The sequence below is a fragment of the Cynocephalus volans genome, chromosome 11 (assembly GCF_027409185.1).
Source record: "Cynocephalus volans isolate mCynVol1 chromosome 11, mCynVol1.pri, whole genome shotgun sequence".
Taxonomy (NCBI): Eukaryota; Metazoa; Chordata; class Mammalia; order Dermoptera; family Cynocephalidae; genus Cynocephalus; species Cynocephalus volans.
Window position 1 is genome coordinate 23809239 of NC_084470.1, and position 17225 is coordinate 23826463.

Consider the following 17225-nt stretch of genomic DNA (forward strand, 5'->3'; position numbering starts at 1 on the left):
TGGCACTGTGTGTCATGTACTAGACAGTGACCCCCGCATGGCAGGGATTGTTGGGCATTGAGTGTATTTTCCCAGCGTCCACCACAGTCACAGGCACAGATGCAATGTTTAATGAGTAAGGATCTTCTTGAACTCTGAACTTAATCCTTCCTGCAACAAACATAGCTCTCTCCCATGTCTCTGTATTCAGCAGGCACAGGCTGCTTCCTCTGTAACCTCTTTGAAATAACCTTGCACAATCTGGAGAGCAGAGGTGTTCTGATAAGCCTTCAACTACTAGCTCTCCAGAAAAGAGAGGAGGGAGGAAGGGATGGAGGGAGGGAGGAAGGAAGGAAAAGTGGGGGGCGGAGAAAGAAAGAAAGACCCATGATTTGTAGCATTTGCCATTTCCCATGCTGTAAATGTTCCTATTATGGCGGATGTTAAACTACCAACATGAGGTCACTGAGATGCACACAATTGGCTCTTGTGAACTAATACAGGCTGTCCAGCTCGCTACTGCTGGAAGGTCATGTTCATTTTCCTCCTTAAATCATTTAATTTTCCTCTTCTGCTACTGTCTCCTTCCCTAATGTGTTTCATAAAAACTCACTTTTTCTCCCAGTTTTTAATCCTTGAAAGCTCAGGCCAAAGACCATCTCCTTTGTAGAGTGATCCACCTATCCCCTCCTAGAACAGCAAGCCGAACAATCCTCTATGCTGGCTCGACAGTTTGTGTTGTGGATTTGTCTGTTTCCCACTAAGACTGTAAGATGTCTGAGGAGGAGACCTGTTTCTTCATCTGGAATCCTATATCCAGCATTTAAAAGTATTCAGTAAAAGCTTTTTGCAGGAGGAAGGGAGAGACGAAAACACGAAGGAAGGATAAACGACTTATGGTTTTTCTTTTCATGTTTGTTCTCATTTTGCAACCCAGTTTTTGTCCCCTGCTGCAAATCTTCCAAGTGGGTAAGAGAAACATTGCCAATTGCATTGTACAAATCTTACCTTAGAAAATTCTTTATTTATTTAAAAAAAAAATCTACTTTCACACCAGCTAAAAGCATGAAGTGGAGTCAGTCTCTGTGAGGCAGAGTGTGGGGGAATGAGGTGATGACAGAGGAGAAAAGGAACTGGAGAAGGAGCAGTTGTACCCAGCAAAGTCCTGTGTTAAAATTGCATGGAGTTATGCATGTGAGTGCAAATCCACAGGTATGAACTCGGGGATGTTCTCATGAAGAGATGGGTGTCTGATAGAGGGAGGCCAGCAGTCACTAGGCAGAGGTCTTTACACCATGCTGCTGCAAGTCTTACAGACCACTAAATACATCAGTCTCTCCCCAGTGCCACGTGGGCCACGGGTAGGATAGAACCTTCTCTGAGCAGAACACACAAACATGGCAGCACCGGCAACTGCTGCACACACACAGAAGGTGAAGGATGGAGCAGGACCATCAATTGTCCCTTTATGGGCATCCAGCAGCTGGCGAGCTCACACCAAATTGTAACTCCCTGGCAGGGTCATAAAGTGAGAAGCCTCTTTACTTGTCCCCAGACAAAGGCAGGAGGGGGCTGATGTGTGCTCTCAGGGATGAAATGCAGGCCAGAACACATTGCTCTAAGCACGTGACATAAATAACAACATTAAAATCACTAGCACCATTACCACAAGCCATAACAACAATTAATAACCTGGGCAAATAGAGTGTAGGACTGAAAGACCGCCTCCCCAACATTCCTTCAAGTTTACTGGAGAAATCCGAGCCCCTAAGAGTAATCCAATTTATCTGGTACCCAGCCTTCCAAGAACATGATCCTTAAATATGTCAGCGTCTAAGGAGGAAGAGAAAACTATCTGCACAGAAGTGAAAGTCGTGGTTCAGTAACACATTTAATGAAAGTCAATGGGAAATAAGTATAGACTCATGTGGATCAGATTCTGGTCAGCTGGAACTCCTGAGGGGTTGGCGACAGGGGTGGTGTGTCCTGGCAGGGAGGGTTCCAGCACCCACCACAGTGATGCTGAAGGACGTGAGAGGATGCAGCTCTTCAAGAGGGAAGCCAGAGCATGAAAACAGTGGCCTAATGGAGCAGGCTTTCAGACATGACTTCCAGTTTCACAGACGGCTTTTTGACCCCTCAGTGCATTAACAGAGGCAGCGAATGGAAGGATGGTGACATTCCCTCTAAAGATAATATATGAAGTAGCTGTCTGTAAGACTTTGACTAAGCATATTTTATTGAGTTAAAATATTATGGGGAGAAGCAACCGCATGGCTCTCCAAACACTGATATGAATAGAGCACTTCTGGACCTGGGCGCTCAAAAGAAGACTACAGCACGTGAGTGAAGACAGCCTGGACAGTGGCTATAAGAATTGAAGGAGAAAAGACAAAGACTGTTGTAGAAGAAAATAAAAGTAGGGAAGGGGCACAAATCATATACATCTTTTAAGAAGATTCATAAGAGGCAGTAAAGAGATTACTTATGATGTACTGATGCTTTAGGATATTTTATCTTATTTACATGAATAAGACTGGGTCATTGCCAAATTGACTGACGACTGACCCATTAATGAAAGATGAAAATTCCAGATCAGTCTATAGGTATGATTTCCTGAGAGCATCGCAGGCAGGTAGTTCTACGCTGGGCTGGGTAAGATGGCAGAGGGCACATTTTTCTTGGGAGTGAAATTTATCTTGTGTTGCCATCTACACCATAGATCTTTTATAGAAAATGTGTCTATGAGTTGGCTTTCTTCTGGAAATGGTGGTCTCTCTTCTGTTCATCGTGATCTGTCTCCAAATGCATGTATGTAGGAAAAGGAGAACTCAAAGTATGGCAAGAAATTTTGGCCCGAAGCCATTGAGATATCATTGTCAGTGAGTGGGATACTAGATCCAACTTCTAGAAATCTATATTTCTCTCAAAGTTTTCTTGACCAACTACGCTATGACTGTCTTCTTATCTACTTTTGGTGGTCCATTTCCAGAGCTATTTCTGAATCTTCTATAACTACATCTGACTTCTCTGCAACATCAGACAAGCTTGGCCACCAAAATAATGTTCTCAAAAGATCTGAAGGGATGTTCTCTCTCTGTCCTAGACACACCCTGTAGATGGTTCGGACTCATCTTCTAAAGATAAAGAAGGTAGAAGCTCTCTTCCCAATGGGATGACATTTGACAGTGAGTGAGAACACCTAGAGTGGTGGGAAGAAGACATCTGGACACCAAGAAGACAGAAACGAGGGGTGAGGGGAGAGCCATACCTGCTCCGATGACCTCTTCAATTTTCACAAAAGATACATCGATCTCCTTGGCAAACTCCCGGACAGCTTCATTGGGGTCCTCATAAGTGAAGGGGTCAATGTAGATCTTCATCCCTGGGGAGCCTTATTGGAGGAGATAAGCAGGGTTAACATCCTGGTTGTCATTAAGTACTGCTGATGTCCCCAGCACTAAGGACACTCTGGGGAGGCAGCTGTACTATGTACACACCAGCTGCAACCTCCTCTGCGTCTCCTGGTCTTGCTAGGCTTCCCCATCTCCCTTCCCTCACGCCTGGTTCTCTATCCTCTACTTTCTCCTCCATGTTTTCTTCTCTTTTTGAGCTCTTGAAGAAAGTGGAGCAGATTACTTTTAAGTGAACAGATCAGGACCAGTTCCCACACCAGGCTCACACAGAAGGCAAAGCAGCTGATTGATGCCAACCAAATGCATTAGCAGGAAAGTGGTGGTAAAATGGTAGGGTAGATATCAATATTTATCAACTTGACAAGTTTCCCAAGTGGAGGCCACTGTTAAGGTTATAACTGACGGCTGTGGTCCAGGGCTGCAAGAGGGGTAAGGATAGATTAAAAGTGTGTGTGTGTGTGTGTCTGTGTGTGTGTGTGTGTGTGTGTCTGTGTGTCTGTGTGTGTGTGAGAGAGAGAGAGAGAGAGAGAGAGGGAGAGAGAAAGAGAGAGAGAAATTGCTGTTAGGAAAATCTCAAGATGGAAGTACCAAGGCAGTATACCAGAAGAGAAAATGTGAAGAGAAAAGCTTAGAAAATACTAAAAGAGAAAAGAGCAAAGTCTACATAGAAAAAATGAGGTGGAATGAGAGAAAAAATGGTAACTGAACCTCCACGCCTTCAGACACATCAAAGTATGAAAAACAAATAAAATGGGGAATGATAAATACAGAAAGGGATATAGAACTTGTCACTGATGTATACAGTGGCAAGATATATAGGTGCATAGGGGACAAAATAGAGAATTGTCATTGCAGAAAAAATACACTCAAAAAAGTGGAGAAGAGGGGACAAAAAAGTAAATGGAACCCAAGAAACAAATGGATTCGTTCGTGATGCAATTTTTCAACGTGTTTGATGTGTTATTAGGCAAAGTATAGAAACTACTTTCATGGCAGTGAGGTGGTTGAAAGCCAAGGGTTTTGAAAGCCAAATGACACAGTCCAGGACTGCACCCTTGTGACGAGTTGGAGTGCTCCCCGCCAGGTGCTGCTGTCTCCTTTGTGAAAGAGGCAGGTCAGCAGGGACAGGCAGGTCTGAAAAGGCCACCCCACCCCTTGTGCAGGGCTTGGGGCTCCAGGCTGAGGCTGGACCTTGGGTTCCGTGAGCTCCATCTCAGCACCACCCCTCCCCCCATTGCAGCCTACTCTCTGGTGACTCCCAGCCCTTCATATGTGCTCTAGCTTTGATATTTCCCATCCAAAAAATTTCTGGAGGCTCTAGAGCTCCCCACGTTATTGTTGCCTTGGTCAACAATTCAGGCAAGGATTGGAAGTACTAGAGTACAATCCAAAGGAGGAAGGAAGATACAGCAAAGCACTGAGAGGGTTTGTGTTGAAAGCCAAAGACCGCTGGGTGCCCTGCCCAAAATGGCTTTTTCTGAAAGATGGGCTGTTCCCAGTCATTAAATAACTCCTAGCTTGGGTGGGGTGCAAAAAAAATAAATAAATAAAAAATAACTCCTAGCATGCTGGGTGGATTGTTTTAGGTGCTTAGGGTCATTCTATAATGCTCCTTGGAAACTTTGGGATGACATTGACTTTGGAATGTGCTGAATGAAATTTGGACAAAGCAAATAGAGAGAGCCTCACCTTTATGTATAATGCTCTAATCCCTTGTGGATGTGAGGGGTGTGTGTGTGAGTGTGTGTGTAAGGGGAGCTCCTGCTTTCATAACAGTGGACAAAGAGAAAACAGAGATAGGGTGTCACCCCCTTCTGATTTGCCATAGAGAACCAGTAGAAAGCAAGAACTGCAAAACCAGATTGAAAGTGTGTGAGGAACCCAGATCAGCATCTCCAGGCCACCCTTCCTTACTTTGGGTTCCCCCAGCAGCAACCTTTGAGGCAAAATTTTGAAAGCAAGTGGCTTATCTGGGCGGTGATCCCAGGAAGTCCCTGAGGCAAGAAGAGCAGTAAGACAGGGAAAGGAGGGCAGCCTGTGCAAGGCATGTTCTCACAGCACTGACTGCCGTGGCAGCACATGTTGCAGAGTTGGCCCACCAAAGGGTCAAGGGGTCTGTGGCCTTTCCACACTGATTCCAATCAGTCACTGGTTGGGAGCTGCATGGCCTGCTGCACAGGTAGATGGGGAGGCACTGAGGCCAGAGAAAGCATTCAGGCAGAGAAACACAGATGCTGCCAGTGGAAGTTGGCCAGTGTGGCTGGAGGGGTGAGGGAGGGAAACGAGGTGACAACAGATGTACTCAAAATGCAAAAGGGACAGCAGGTCAGTGTCAACAAGCAATGACTTCTCATTCCATGAGGCAATGAGAGGAGGCTGACAGCCCAGATGCTGGGCCCACAAGTGAGGTCAGAACTCCAAAGCCCTTACTAGCGCTGCACAATGTGTCAAGTCCTTACACATCTCTTAGAAGAGTTTTCCCCTCTGCCAATGAAGGGGATAATGCCCCCCGCCAGGATGGTTGTGAGATTTAAGAGCTGATTGCAAGTGACATACCTAGCACAGTGCCTAATGTACAGTGAGAACTCACTGATGGATGGGATCATTATCATTATCAGTACAGTGTTCTAGGAAGTGTTTGGGGAGGTAGGAAGACGAAGCGAGGTGGGGTGGGCATTGGGGGATGTAAGCCTCTTAGGGTTCTAATGGTTACTTTAAAAATAACTACCTTGTTATTTTAGATCAAGGGCTTTTAAACGATGTATGCTAAGCTGTCCTACAGGAACTCTTCCATGGAAACTAATTAAACAATCTAGAATGTGCTGTAATGGATGGTTTGCAAGTACAGACATATATAAGGATGAACGGGAAAGGATTCTGAGTTAATGAGCTTAACAGATATTGGCCCCAATCAGTTCGGGAAAAGAGCTATTCCCAGAAGGGAAAGGGCTCATCTCTTGATGGTGCCAGATTCCTTCAGGCCAGTAATGTGCAACTAAGTGCACCCGAATGGGAGAAGTTCGCACTGTGGTGACGGGTGCAGCTTACCCACAGAGAGAGGTCTGCTGCCTTGCTGGCTTGCAGAATTAAGAAGTGTGTGTGCATGCATATGTGCGAAGTCGCAGCTGCTGCTCTGGGGCCACGGGCTTTGGCTGTCACCGATGCCTTTCACCAGAAGCCAAAGAGGCTGCCCCGGCCCAGGAGCGGTGAGACGATGTCAATTTAGAACGTCCTAATTGCTGCATCTAAGCAGCAGTGGGAATCAGTATTTATTTTGCCCCAAATTGAGAAAAGCATCTTCACACTGAGGAAGGGAAACTGAAAAAGTGAAATCAAAACTCTAATGAAAGTCTCCAACTGAGTGCTTCTTCTCTAAATAAGGTCCGACAGTGTGGACCGATGAGATGACCCCGGTGTGGCTCCTCCGGCTGGGGGGAAGGAGTCTGTCTTCTAAATTGGGGAGGATTTGGCTGAGCACAGGCATGTGATGGCTCCCCTGTACCCTCTTCTCTCAAAGTGACGCATCTCCCTAGACGTCTGTCACGCAGTACAGCTCGCCTTTCGCAAGCCCCAGAAGATGATGGGGGTGGGAGGGGAACATGCCTCTCGCCAGGCAGAACAGGTCATTTGTCTTTTGGCTCATTTTGTGTTTCTGCTTAAATCCTGCATCAGCCTGTTCCTGCTCCCACTTGCCAGTGAGCAGTTTTTAATTATCAGGAAAATGGTATTTAGTGCAATGAATCACCAGACAGTGAACAAGGAATTCAAGTCAGCTGCAGAGTTAGGCACAACCAAACATTTGGAGTCAGGGCTCGGAAAATGTTCTCAGATTGTGAGTGTTGGGGAAATATTATTAGTGGCAGCAGTAATAATATCAGATGTAATATATCCCTATAATGTAAGGTGTTTTATAATAATCTGTATAATGCTTTACCTTATTATTATTGCTGACATAAATACCATTAACATATTTATATTTTACAGTTTCTGATTATTTTTATCATAGGTTACATACTTTTGGCATGAAGTGTTATGTGTGGGTCTAAACTTTGGATGGCTAGTGCTTCGAGAGAGAAAAACATCCTTCAATTTTATGATCGTCTAGTTTACTAATTTCTGTTAAAGGTCTTATTTCAGACATATTTGTTCTTTGACCTCAAAACCTGCTTACGCTCTGCCTGGGATTGCAGCCTGGATTGCCTAAAACCTTACAGGACCATAGTCCCAGGAGAATTGCCAAGTCTTAAACGTGGACCAAGTCTTTGAATATATTAGGTTTGGGGAGAAATGACTGAGCCAGTGTCCAGAGCTTTCTTGCATGGCCTGGAGCAGTTCTTGAAGCAGAAGAAATGTCCAGCCATTGTTAAAAACCCTGCATCAGTAGGTCAGGATCCCAAAACGTAGAGAGGCTGGGACAAGCTCTGGAAATGTTGGCTGACATGTGCAGTAAATCTGAAAAGTCAGTGAGACCTGTTTACAAGCGCCAGGGTCTCAGGAAAGAGCAGAATGGAGCTGGGAAAGGGCCAGTTCTATACGGTAGGTGATATTTGGGGATTAAAAGCTGAAGGGAGAAGATGGAAAGCTCCTATTCAGGCCTGTTGTGAATTCAGAGAGTACAAAATCAGTACCATGCACATCTTGGGGGTCATTGCAGGACACGACAACCTACCAGGCTCCAACGGTGCCAGGAAGAGTCCAGTGCCTTTAAGCTGGTGGAGGATTCCTAGAATCCCACAGAATGTTTCAGAGAAATAGTGCATTAAGTTGTTTTCAGTCATGAATGTCTTTGTGTCCCAGCAGGTTTTGACAGAGTCATGGGAAAGTGGAGACCGTGCCTACATGCTCCGCATTCTGTGTCCAAAGCAGACTTTGTCATCATTGTCACTCACCTAAACTTGGTCCACATATCTAAGCGCAAGAGGGGAGCTGTTTAGGAAGCTGCACATAAGTTCCAGTCCCTGGAAAGGGCTTCATCCAGTCCTCTGCCTCAGTCTGTTAACATCCCCCCGTTCTCTCAACACTGCACAGGCACCCAACCAGACTGCACTAGAGACTGTGGGCACTACAGGGAAAACAAAGCTCCTGGGATTTTTCAAATGATTATGACATGAAATAACCAGAGAACAGTGCTGGATAGTCTTGAATCAGGAGTCCACACCTGTACATGAGTTGCAAGTGCTGCAGAGACCAGAGATGGCAAAAGGCTGTGGATGCCACTCTTCCAGATCAGAATCCTACAAGCACCAGGACTTGAGTTGAGCTTGGAAGGACAAGGTCACGTGGTGGTACGTTGGAAAGGGAGAAGCTTGGAGCGTCATGAGGCACAGCACAGAGAGAGGCCTGGCATTGCATGAGTGGGGAGAGTGAGACTAGCTTGAGTGTGGAGGGAAGGGGGCTTGGAAGTGGACCAAGTAAGGGCATTAGGATTGATGCCATGGGACACACGGAGCTGACAACTGCTCCATCAGCAGGGGAAGGATGTACTGAGAATAGGGCATCAGGGAGCTCATTTTGCTGCCAGGCTGAAGCACTCACATGTATTGTTGTGGGGAAGGGTCTGGAGGCTGGGAAATGGCTGCGAGGTTGTTGCAGTAATTAAGGTGGGAGATAACAGAGTTTTCAACCAGCATGCTACAATGGGAACAGCAGAAGAAGCAAGAGAAATTTCAAAGGAAGAACTGATAGCAAATGGTGAACAATTAGAGATGGGGAATTAGGGACGGACAAGACAAATCCAAATCAATGCCAAGACTTCTAGAATCATGTGGTGCTATTAACCAGGTAATGGACTTTGCAAAAGAAACCCTATTGTCAGCAGGAGTTGACGCATGTGTTTCTACACTTTGAATGTACAAATTAAACATGCAAGTGCCTAGAAGTCAGTCAGAAAACACAGACGGGAAACAGGTGGAAGACTGGAACTTGAGTTGTGGGTATGGGAGGCCCATGGGGTGGTACTTAAAGCTGTTAATGTGAAGGGCTGACAACTGGAAAGCTTCTTGGAGTAAGCCTCCCAGTGAAGGCCGATGAGCACTAGGAATGCTTTGCCCTACCTGCCTTTGAGGGCAAAGACCAGGACAGTGGGTGGTTGTCTTTTCTTTCCACGAGAGAGCAGAGGTCTTGGGTGCCCAGCCAGGGCTTGAGGAAGAATCCAAGAGGGGAGCCTCAGGATAGGCAACAAGGCTGAATGGAAAAGCAGTGGATCTGCGGAGGACCGTCTACCACCTTCTGTGTGGAGGTTTCACTACGTTTTTAGGATTTCTCCTAAAATCACAATTATTGCTGAATATCTATCTCCTAAAGAAGGAAAGTGGACACAAGCTGCCCCGTGTCATTGAAGCTATTTCTGGAAAAAAGTTTACCATCTCCCTGCTTTGTGGGTATCAATGACCAGGACAGGCAGGTCCTTGCAGGCAAGACCCACTGATTCTGGGCCATTTAAGTCCTGCTGGGAATCCAAGGGCAACAGCTAATGTTCTCAGGACTTAAAAGAGTTAACATGGTTTCTAGAGGCCCTGGCTTAGAGCCAGCAGTAGACATATGGGTGAATCTAACTCCTTAAGTTTATTTGACATTTAATAATTACCACTGTAAACTCAGCCACCTTTTACACCAAGGAGCCTTTTCTCTTCTCCCCTAGGTCCTCATTTACTCATGCTCAGTGCAAATGCTCCTGTTACCCTCCTCAAGAGACAGTCAAAATAGCCACTGCTGGTCTTTTTCCTCCAGGGCCACACCCGACCTGCATGTTGGCGCCCAAGACAAATGCTATGTCCTCTGCAGTTCTGAAACACACCTAACCGCCCAGAATCAAGATGCTGGGTGTGGAATCTTGGAGCTAGACATGTTTCTGGGTATAATTTCATCCAATCTTCCACCTAAAACAGGAATCTCCTGTACAGCATCCTTTGATGAAAGCTACCTAGCCTGTGCTTGAATAGAGATAGACTGTCTTATTTTTGGACAGATCCAGTTGAGGAGGCAGTGTTCTTACACTGAATCAAAGTCGGCCTACTGCAGTCATTCACCGTATGGTTCCATTTAGCCTTATGAAGCACAATGACATCTCCTTTCCTTTGCTATAATAGTGCTATGCCTGCTGATGGCCCCCATGTCCCTGCCTGGGAGTCTCCAGCACCAAACACTGGACTTTCCAAGTCTCTCCAGTAGCAGATCAGCACTTGCCACTCTTCCACAGGCAGGCTGTCTCCTCTGCCCAGGTACTTGGCAGACAAAGTCCTTCTCGAATGGGGTCTCCAGAGAATGTCACTGTAAATGTGCTCTTACCAGCACAGAGGACACTTTGTGTGTGTATCTCCTCTTCTGATCTAAATTTTATTTGGGACCACAAAGTCCAGCAGACCTGAATTTAAACTTTTATTTTGCAAGTCACTAATTCCAAGACTCAAAACGGGTTACTTGTCCTCTCTGAGGCTTTATTTCTTCATATGCAAAATGTACCTCATGGGGAAGTTAGGAGGATTAAACTAGTTAATACATGTAAACTGTTTAAAACAGAAAGTGCTCAAAACTGGTTTTTATTAGGAGTATTATTCTGCATCAATTACAGTGCTTGGTTTTTTTTTTTTTTTTTAAGTCAGCTATATCACTGATATTAAGCATGTGGTCGACTAAATACTTTTTTTTTTTTTTTTTCACATAAATGAAAAACAAGTCAGGTCTCCTCCTATTTGTACTGCTTTATTTTGGTTTTAACCTAGACATAAGATTCCAGATTTATCCTGCTAACATTTCGACTTGCAGATTTCAAATTAGCATTCAAAAGCTGTTGGGTAGTTCTGAATTTTGATTCTGTCTTCTGTGGTGTTAGTTATGCTCTCCAACTGTTACCCACAAATTTGATAAGCATCCCTATGCTTACACCTGACTCATGAATTTAAAAACAATCAAACAAACAAAAGATTGAATAGGACAAGGACTGGGATAATGCTGCAGACTTACTTCCTGGCCGACAGAGTCACTAACCCACTTTATGAAGACAAGCTCTGTACCCACGTAGCAATGCTTTCCCTCATGACACCAGAAAATACTTTTGCCAAAATAAAAATTCACTACATCTGCAATTGCACTTGAATGTACTAAACGTATAACTCTAGTCAATGAGATGAAGTCCTCATAATTTTTTCTTAATGAACCAGCGTTGGTTCCCAATGATCACTGAATTCAAGTTTAAATGCAAGAACCCATCTGTTTCATGGTCTCACCAAGCGTTTGGCAGGGATCAAGTTCAAGCTCCTGTTCTGTAATCTCTGTGCTCTGCCCTCTTGCCTATGTGAAAATTAGGGTGTTTGCCAATCTAAACTCTTTAAGCACATACCCCATTTGTTTGTGTTTGCCTCAAAGCTTAACAGGAATAGCTCTGTGATTTATGTGCAGTTGCTGACACATGGATGTGATTCTGTTAGGGCTGCTTTCTGAAAGAACTTGATGCCTTACCCCTTAACAAACCCCCATCTTCCTCTTTCCCCACCCCTATATACTGCACCCAACTGAGAAATCAGGGAGGTGTCAACCACTATAAAGTATGTAGGGACCTAAGCCTTATAAGTCCCCATTAGCATTTCCCAAAGGCAGAATCAACTAGAACTTTTCTAAAGATAGATTCCCAAGCCTACCCTGTCCCACCTGGATCATTCTGTGCAAGCTATTTTTAGTCAGCCCGCACCTTCTGAGAACTGGCCCACAGAAACTGTGAGAATGCATTGCCTGTCTGCCTCTTCCTGGACTTGGAAGCCCACACTCCCAGCCACTCACCCTTGAACATGCACTGTAGGCTTCTGGGCTCTTCATCTGAGCATCCAGCACCGTCTGGCTAGTCTCTTTCCACCCACAACCAAATTCCCTTTACATTCCTGTTCATCGTGCTCTAGGCTCTGAGAAGGAATATAAACCATTGCCTTAGAGATCACATTGTGTTCTCAGATTTACCAGATCTGACACTTCTCAACTGGCTAGGGAAGATTTTCTGTTTGCAAACATTTCTGTTATGTTATGTCTCCTTCAGCCTCGCATCAGTTTGCAAGTAGAGTCTGGGAGGGCAAGGGCTGGGGGGAAGAGAGGTGGGTCTCTCTCAAGGCATTGGTGAACGAAGCTGGGAAGCTGCTGGAAGTTTTGTCCCTCCCAGGGGGAAAGCCTCAGGGCTCCAGGTTACTGTTCACATCCCACACAGGTGTGTGCACGTAGATGGTTCAGGTATAGCTATGTGCCCACATTCAGATCAGGTATTATCAACCTTTCTGCTTCTTACACTGGCACCCACAGGGGGATCCACACACCACTAACCAGGATGTCTGGGATTAGTCCTGGAGCTGCTCCTCACCACCAGGCTGTGGAAAGAGCCCGGGCTTTGCAGTGAGACTTAGAGGGTGTGCAGTTCACCTTGGCACCTACGAGCCGTGTGACCTGGGTCAGTCACATAACCTTCCTAGATTGATGCCTGTCTTCTAGAGTGGCTGTGAAGGTTAGGTGAATGTAAGTGAGCTACCGTAATAAAGTTCCCAGTGAGGGTACAGAGCAGGCCTTCCATTACCCATCACTCCTACCCTGCCCCTCTTTGGCCAGGCCTGTCCTCCATCAGAGCCTCCAGTTCCCTTTTCCACCTGTGTGCCAAGCCTCCCCAGCTCTACAGTCCTCCTACCATGATTCTCCAACAGCAGTAGCTTTAGTCAGGGGGGATGGATGTCCACAGGAGAACATGTACAAAGGCAATGCGCGGGACTGTAGGTTTAAAGAACTGGGCGCAAAGAGGAGCCAGGTGTAATGGCATGGATAAAAAGAGAATGGTTATGAATAAAGGGAAAGGGTATTTTTAAAAGGCACACTGAATTAAAAAGAGGACAGACTTCTAAGGCAGCCATGGAGTGAACTCAGGCCCACAAAGACCTCTGCATCCACCCCGAGTTCCAGGGATGGTGACCAGCAGCTAGTCGACACTGTGCCTTCAGCCACCTTACCAGTTGCGGCCACTATTATAGCAGACTGGGGATTGGTTTCTGTGGAACCTAGGAACCAGGGAAGGCTCCCTCTGTTGGCCTTCAAGGTGACAGTCCCCAAAAGGTGGCTGTGAGCATTTTGGAAGCATACCTTTGTCACATGGGTGCCACATGATGGCCCAGCAAAGCCACGCCTTGAGAGCAGGAGAATGGCCAGATCTCAGGTGGAAGTGGCTAAAAGGGCACCAAACTCCACCCTACTCGATGCTTGGGGACCCTCTGTACCCTGTCCAAGGGGTGGTGCCAAGGCTAGCTTGCATGCCTTTAGAAAGGCGGCTACTGCCTAAGGCTCGCTAGGGCATCTCTAGACTTAAAAATGAGATTCCTCCTTTTGAACCTAATTTTGTATCCCTGTGATCCTGACTCTGCTTTCAGGCCAACACGTCCATATCCAAATGTTTCATCTAAAGGATTCATAGGATGCCTGATCTGAAACAGACCTTGCAGTGGCCCATCATGGCAAAGAATCAGCCCAGAGCCAGGGCAGGGAGATAGTGTCAGAAGCTGAGGCAGAGGCGGGAAGCCGGTGGATGGAGAAAGCCCTTCTCTCTGGGTAGTTCGAAGGAACCTGGTGGGTGCACCATCGCTTGAGAATCACTGGTACAACCAAAGTCTCTGTTTTCCTGCTGGGTGACCAAAGGCACTACCTGGAGGGCTAATGCATAGGTCAACACAAGTAAAAGCATCTGTAGGTGATGCAGGGAGGCACACAGTCAGGTCATGGGAAAGGCGGGAAAACACAGTAGGGTTGACCCTCTGAAGTCAGTGACAACAGAGGCCCAGGGTGGCCTAGAGGGGGAAAGAAGGGGAGTAAGCAGGACTCTGAGTGTAGCAGGAGCTGTGCATGTGGTCTCAAAGAGGGCCGCCCCATTTGGGCTGGTGACTGTAGGGGCTCCTGGGACCACAGTGGCAGAGCAGCAATGTCCTGAGTCAATGCTGAGCCCACAGCTCTCTCCCAGCAGTGACACTCTGAGCAGCAGCCCCGCTGCCAGTGGCTTGGTTGTCTGCAAACCCTTGGCAGGCTCTTGACCTTGGACTAAAGCCTTATCTACGGAGCACCCTTTGTACAGCCTGAGACTGCGCCGGCCACCTAGGACATAAGCTCTTTCCCAGTGCAGCAGCAGTTGTGAATGCCCTGGCATCTCCTTCCTGCCTTGGGAAATGTGAAGGAAGTCTGGTCCATGAGAACTTTCACCCTGGGGTCCATTTTTGCTCCCAAAAGACCCCCACAGTGCTTAGGGTGTGCCTCTGAGGTCTGTTTCCATGCTAACTGAGGAGTGAACAGGAGGAAAAGGGCTTACACCGCAATGGGAAGCCTGTGACAGAGCACAGCACAAATGCTGGGACAGATTTCTGAGGGCATCTGTGGAATTCAAAAGGAGTTATTTAGAAACAGCGCATGTGCGGTAAGGACCTAAGCAATCCGCTTTCTGAAGGCAGGAAGGTAGCCCGACTGACCTAATGGAACCTTCTTCAGATACTGTGATGTTGTAATTACACAGATGAAAGCACAATTCCAACACAGAACTTGATGTTGCACGTTGGTGAAGAAAAATTTTAGTAATAAAAATATTTTATATCCATAGCTTTAAAAAGAGAGTAGTAGGGTATTGAGTGAGAAAAACTTTTACAGGTACTGTTTAAAAGAAAACGCTCGGGAGATATCCCAGTACTTTGGCCTCTTGGGCTCTGCTATCTTTTTAATTCCCTGCATTCATGTTCTGTGGCTTATCTATGAATTTGGTTAACACATTCCCCAGCCGCTCAATTGGATAAGATAAGGCAGAAGATGTTAATAGAGAATCCTCCATCTTTTCCCACTGAGTCTGATTTCAGGATTCATTGACTTGCTAAACCCAATCTTTTCCCTGCATTTGGTGTCCTATATGGGCTTATCAATGCAGGAGATAATATACCCACCAGGCATCCAATGAGTGCTCACAAAAGGCAGAGGAAGATGGGCCGGCAGCCTGTGGTCCCTGGGGACCTGCAGAGAGAGGCTGCCACTTGGGCACTGGGGGCTGAAAAGGGACTTGCCATTGGGACCAGCCAGAATGGCTATAAAGAGAGCCCTAAGCACTAGCCTGCCAAGGGCAGCAGCCACGTCTGCTCGCTACTCACCTCGGCCTGTGCTGTAATGCTGGAGCTTGTCACTGTATACAGCCTCTTTGCTATAGGCCCGTTTCCTGCAGATACAGAGAAGAGGGTCCTCTGAGCTGGAGTGCACCCAGGGAGCTCCACCCAGGCCTTGCATCCGGACGGGCTCACCGAGGCATCTCCCAGGATGGGGGCAGGGCGACCCTCACGTTAAGGTTTTGCTCCTGCTGTGGCCAGCATTCTGGTTGACCACCACTCACTCCTGTGGGCACACAGGTCTGCTTGCAAGTCAGGGTCTTACAGAGGCCTGGCAGGGCTGTGGATCCCCATAGGGCAGAGGCGAGGAGGGTGCCCACCAGTGCTCCGGCCACACCGTGTGACTGCTCGGGAGAGGCCGGCTACAGGGCTTTGCAGGATGGAATGTGGGCTAAACGCAGAAGGCAGTAGCAACAGTATTAAACATTCATAAGGCCTTCAGGGCCGGCCCTTCTGCAGAACTCGGTCCTTCTCTTCCTCCTCGACCCCCTCCTGCCCTCCCATCTGCCAATGCCTGCTGCTGAGGGCCCGCGCACTCTCACTGCAGGACGGCCAGGTGCAGGCTGCGGTGCTGCAAGGGCCAAACGCAATTTTGTGACTGTCACTCTGAAAAGATGTGCATGGTGGGGACGCTGAAAGTCTTGACTAACATGAGGTTGGAGGATGGATGCTGTTTACTCACAGCCTTGCCCAGCTCTCAGAGCAGATTTTATCCCAGGTACAGAGAAAATAAATAATCTGGAGAACTCCAGCTGCCCGTGGACTGAGATGGACTGACGGTTGTGTCTGTTCATGGTCAGGCCCTGTACTGTCTGCACAACCTGGGAAGGGGTACGTTGGGAGGGGCTTCCAGGATCCAAGGAGAGCAGTGGAAGACCTACCTGCTACAGACGACAGAGATGGCCACCAAGGACACGATGAACACCACCCCGGCTGCCGCCGAGCCAGCGATCAGGGGCAGCTGCTCCCTCAGCTCCGACTTGTAATCGTCTAGGTGAGAAAGAGCATTAGAGTCCTCCCCAAGTGCACTCTGCCTACAGCTGGTGCTCAGTGCATGGTACTAAAGACATGAAACATATACCTTTGTATCTCTGTGGAGCACAGCCTCTATGCTTCAGAGCTGTAAACCCAATCAAAACAAAGACTGATCTTTAAATCACAAGTAAACAAAGTCAGCCACAAACAAAGAGCAATGACAACAATAAAAACAAAAAAGTAGTGACAGAGAATCTGGGAACTGAGGGCTGATGACATTCGTCTCCGGAACAGAGACGCCTCCTGATCCACAGCCCCTTGTCTGGAAGGTGTCTCACAGGACAGTCAGCCAAGCTCAGGGTAAGCGCAAAGGAGAAGGCGTGGAAACCACTGCTGAGCTGTCTTCCAAAACACGCAGCTGTGAAATGTGGCACAGCCAACAGATTCCCTGAGCAGGTATTTACAGAGTATCCAGGCAGCCAGCACCACACCAGGCACTGTGGAGAATGAAGAAACGCCTGAGAAATGGCCCCGCGCTCTAAGCTCCCACTCAGGAAGGAAAGGGTCAAATGTTAGACCCGTGCTGGGTTACGCACTGGGATGGGAAGCCCATGGGTCAGAGAGGCGGACAGAGGTTGTCCAGACCCTGGCACCGCCAGGTGTAAGCATTGTGATCTTGGATAAATTATTTAGTTTTTCCTTTTTTTCT

The 17225-nt window shown here is 47.1% G+C and overlaps 1 protein-coding gene across 1 annotated transcript in view; it reads right to left on the reverse strand.

Moving 5' to 3' along the window:
- The window catches only part of EPHB1 (EPH receptor B1), a 291595-nt gene that overhangs the window by 70522 nt on the left and 203848 nt on the right, over window positions 1-17225 (reverse strand). The window contains exons 7-9 of the mRNA XM_063115389.1: window positions 16423-16531; window positions 15530-15594; window positions 3251-3373 (exon numbers count right to left, since the gene is read on the reverse strand). Of these exons, the coding sequence (XP_062971459.1) occupies window positions 3251-3373; window positions 15530-15594; window positions 16423-16531 (297 nt within the window). The remainder of the gene's footprint in view (window positions 1-3250; window positions 3374-15529; window positions 15595-16422; window positions 16532-17225) is intronic.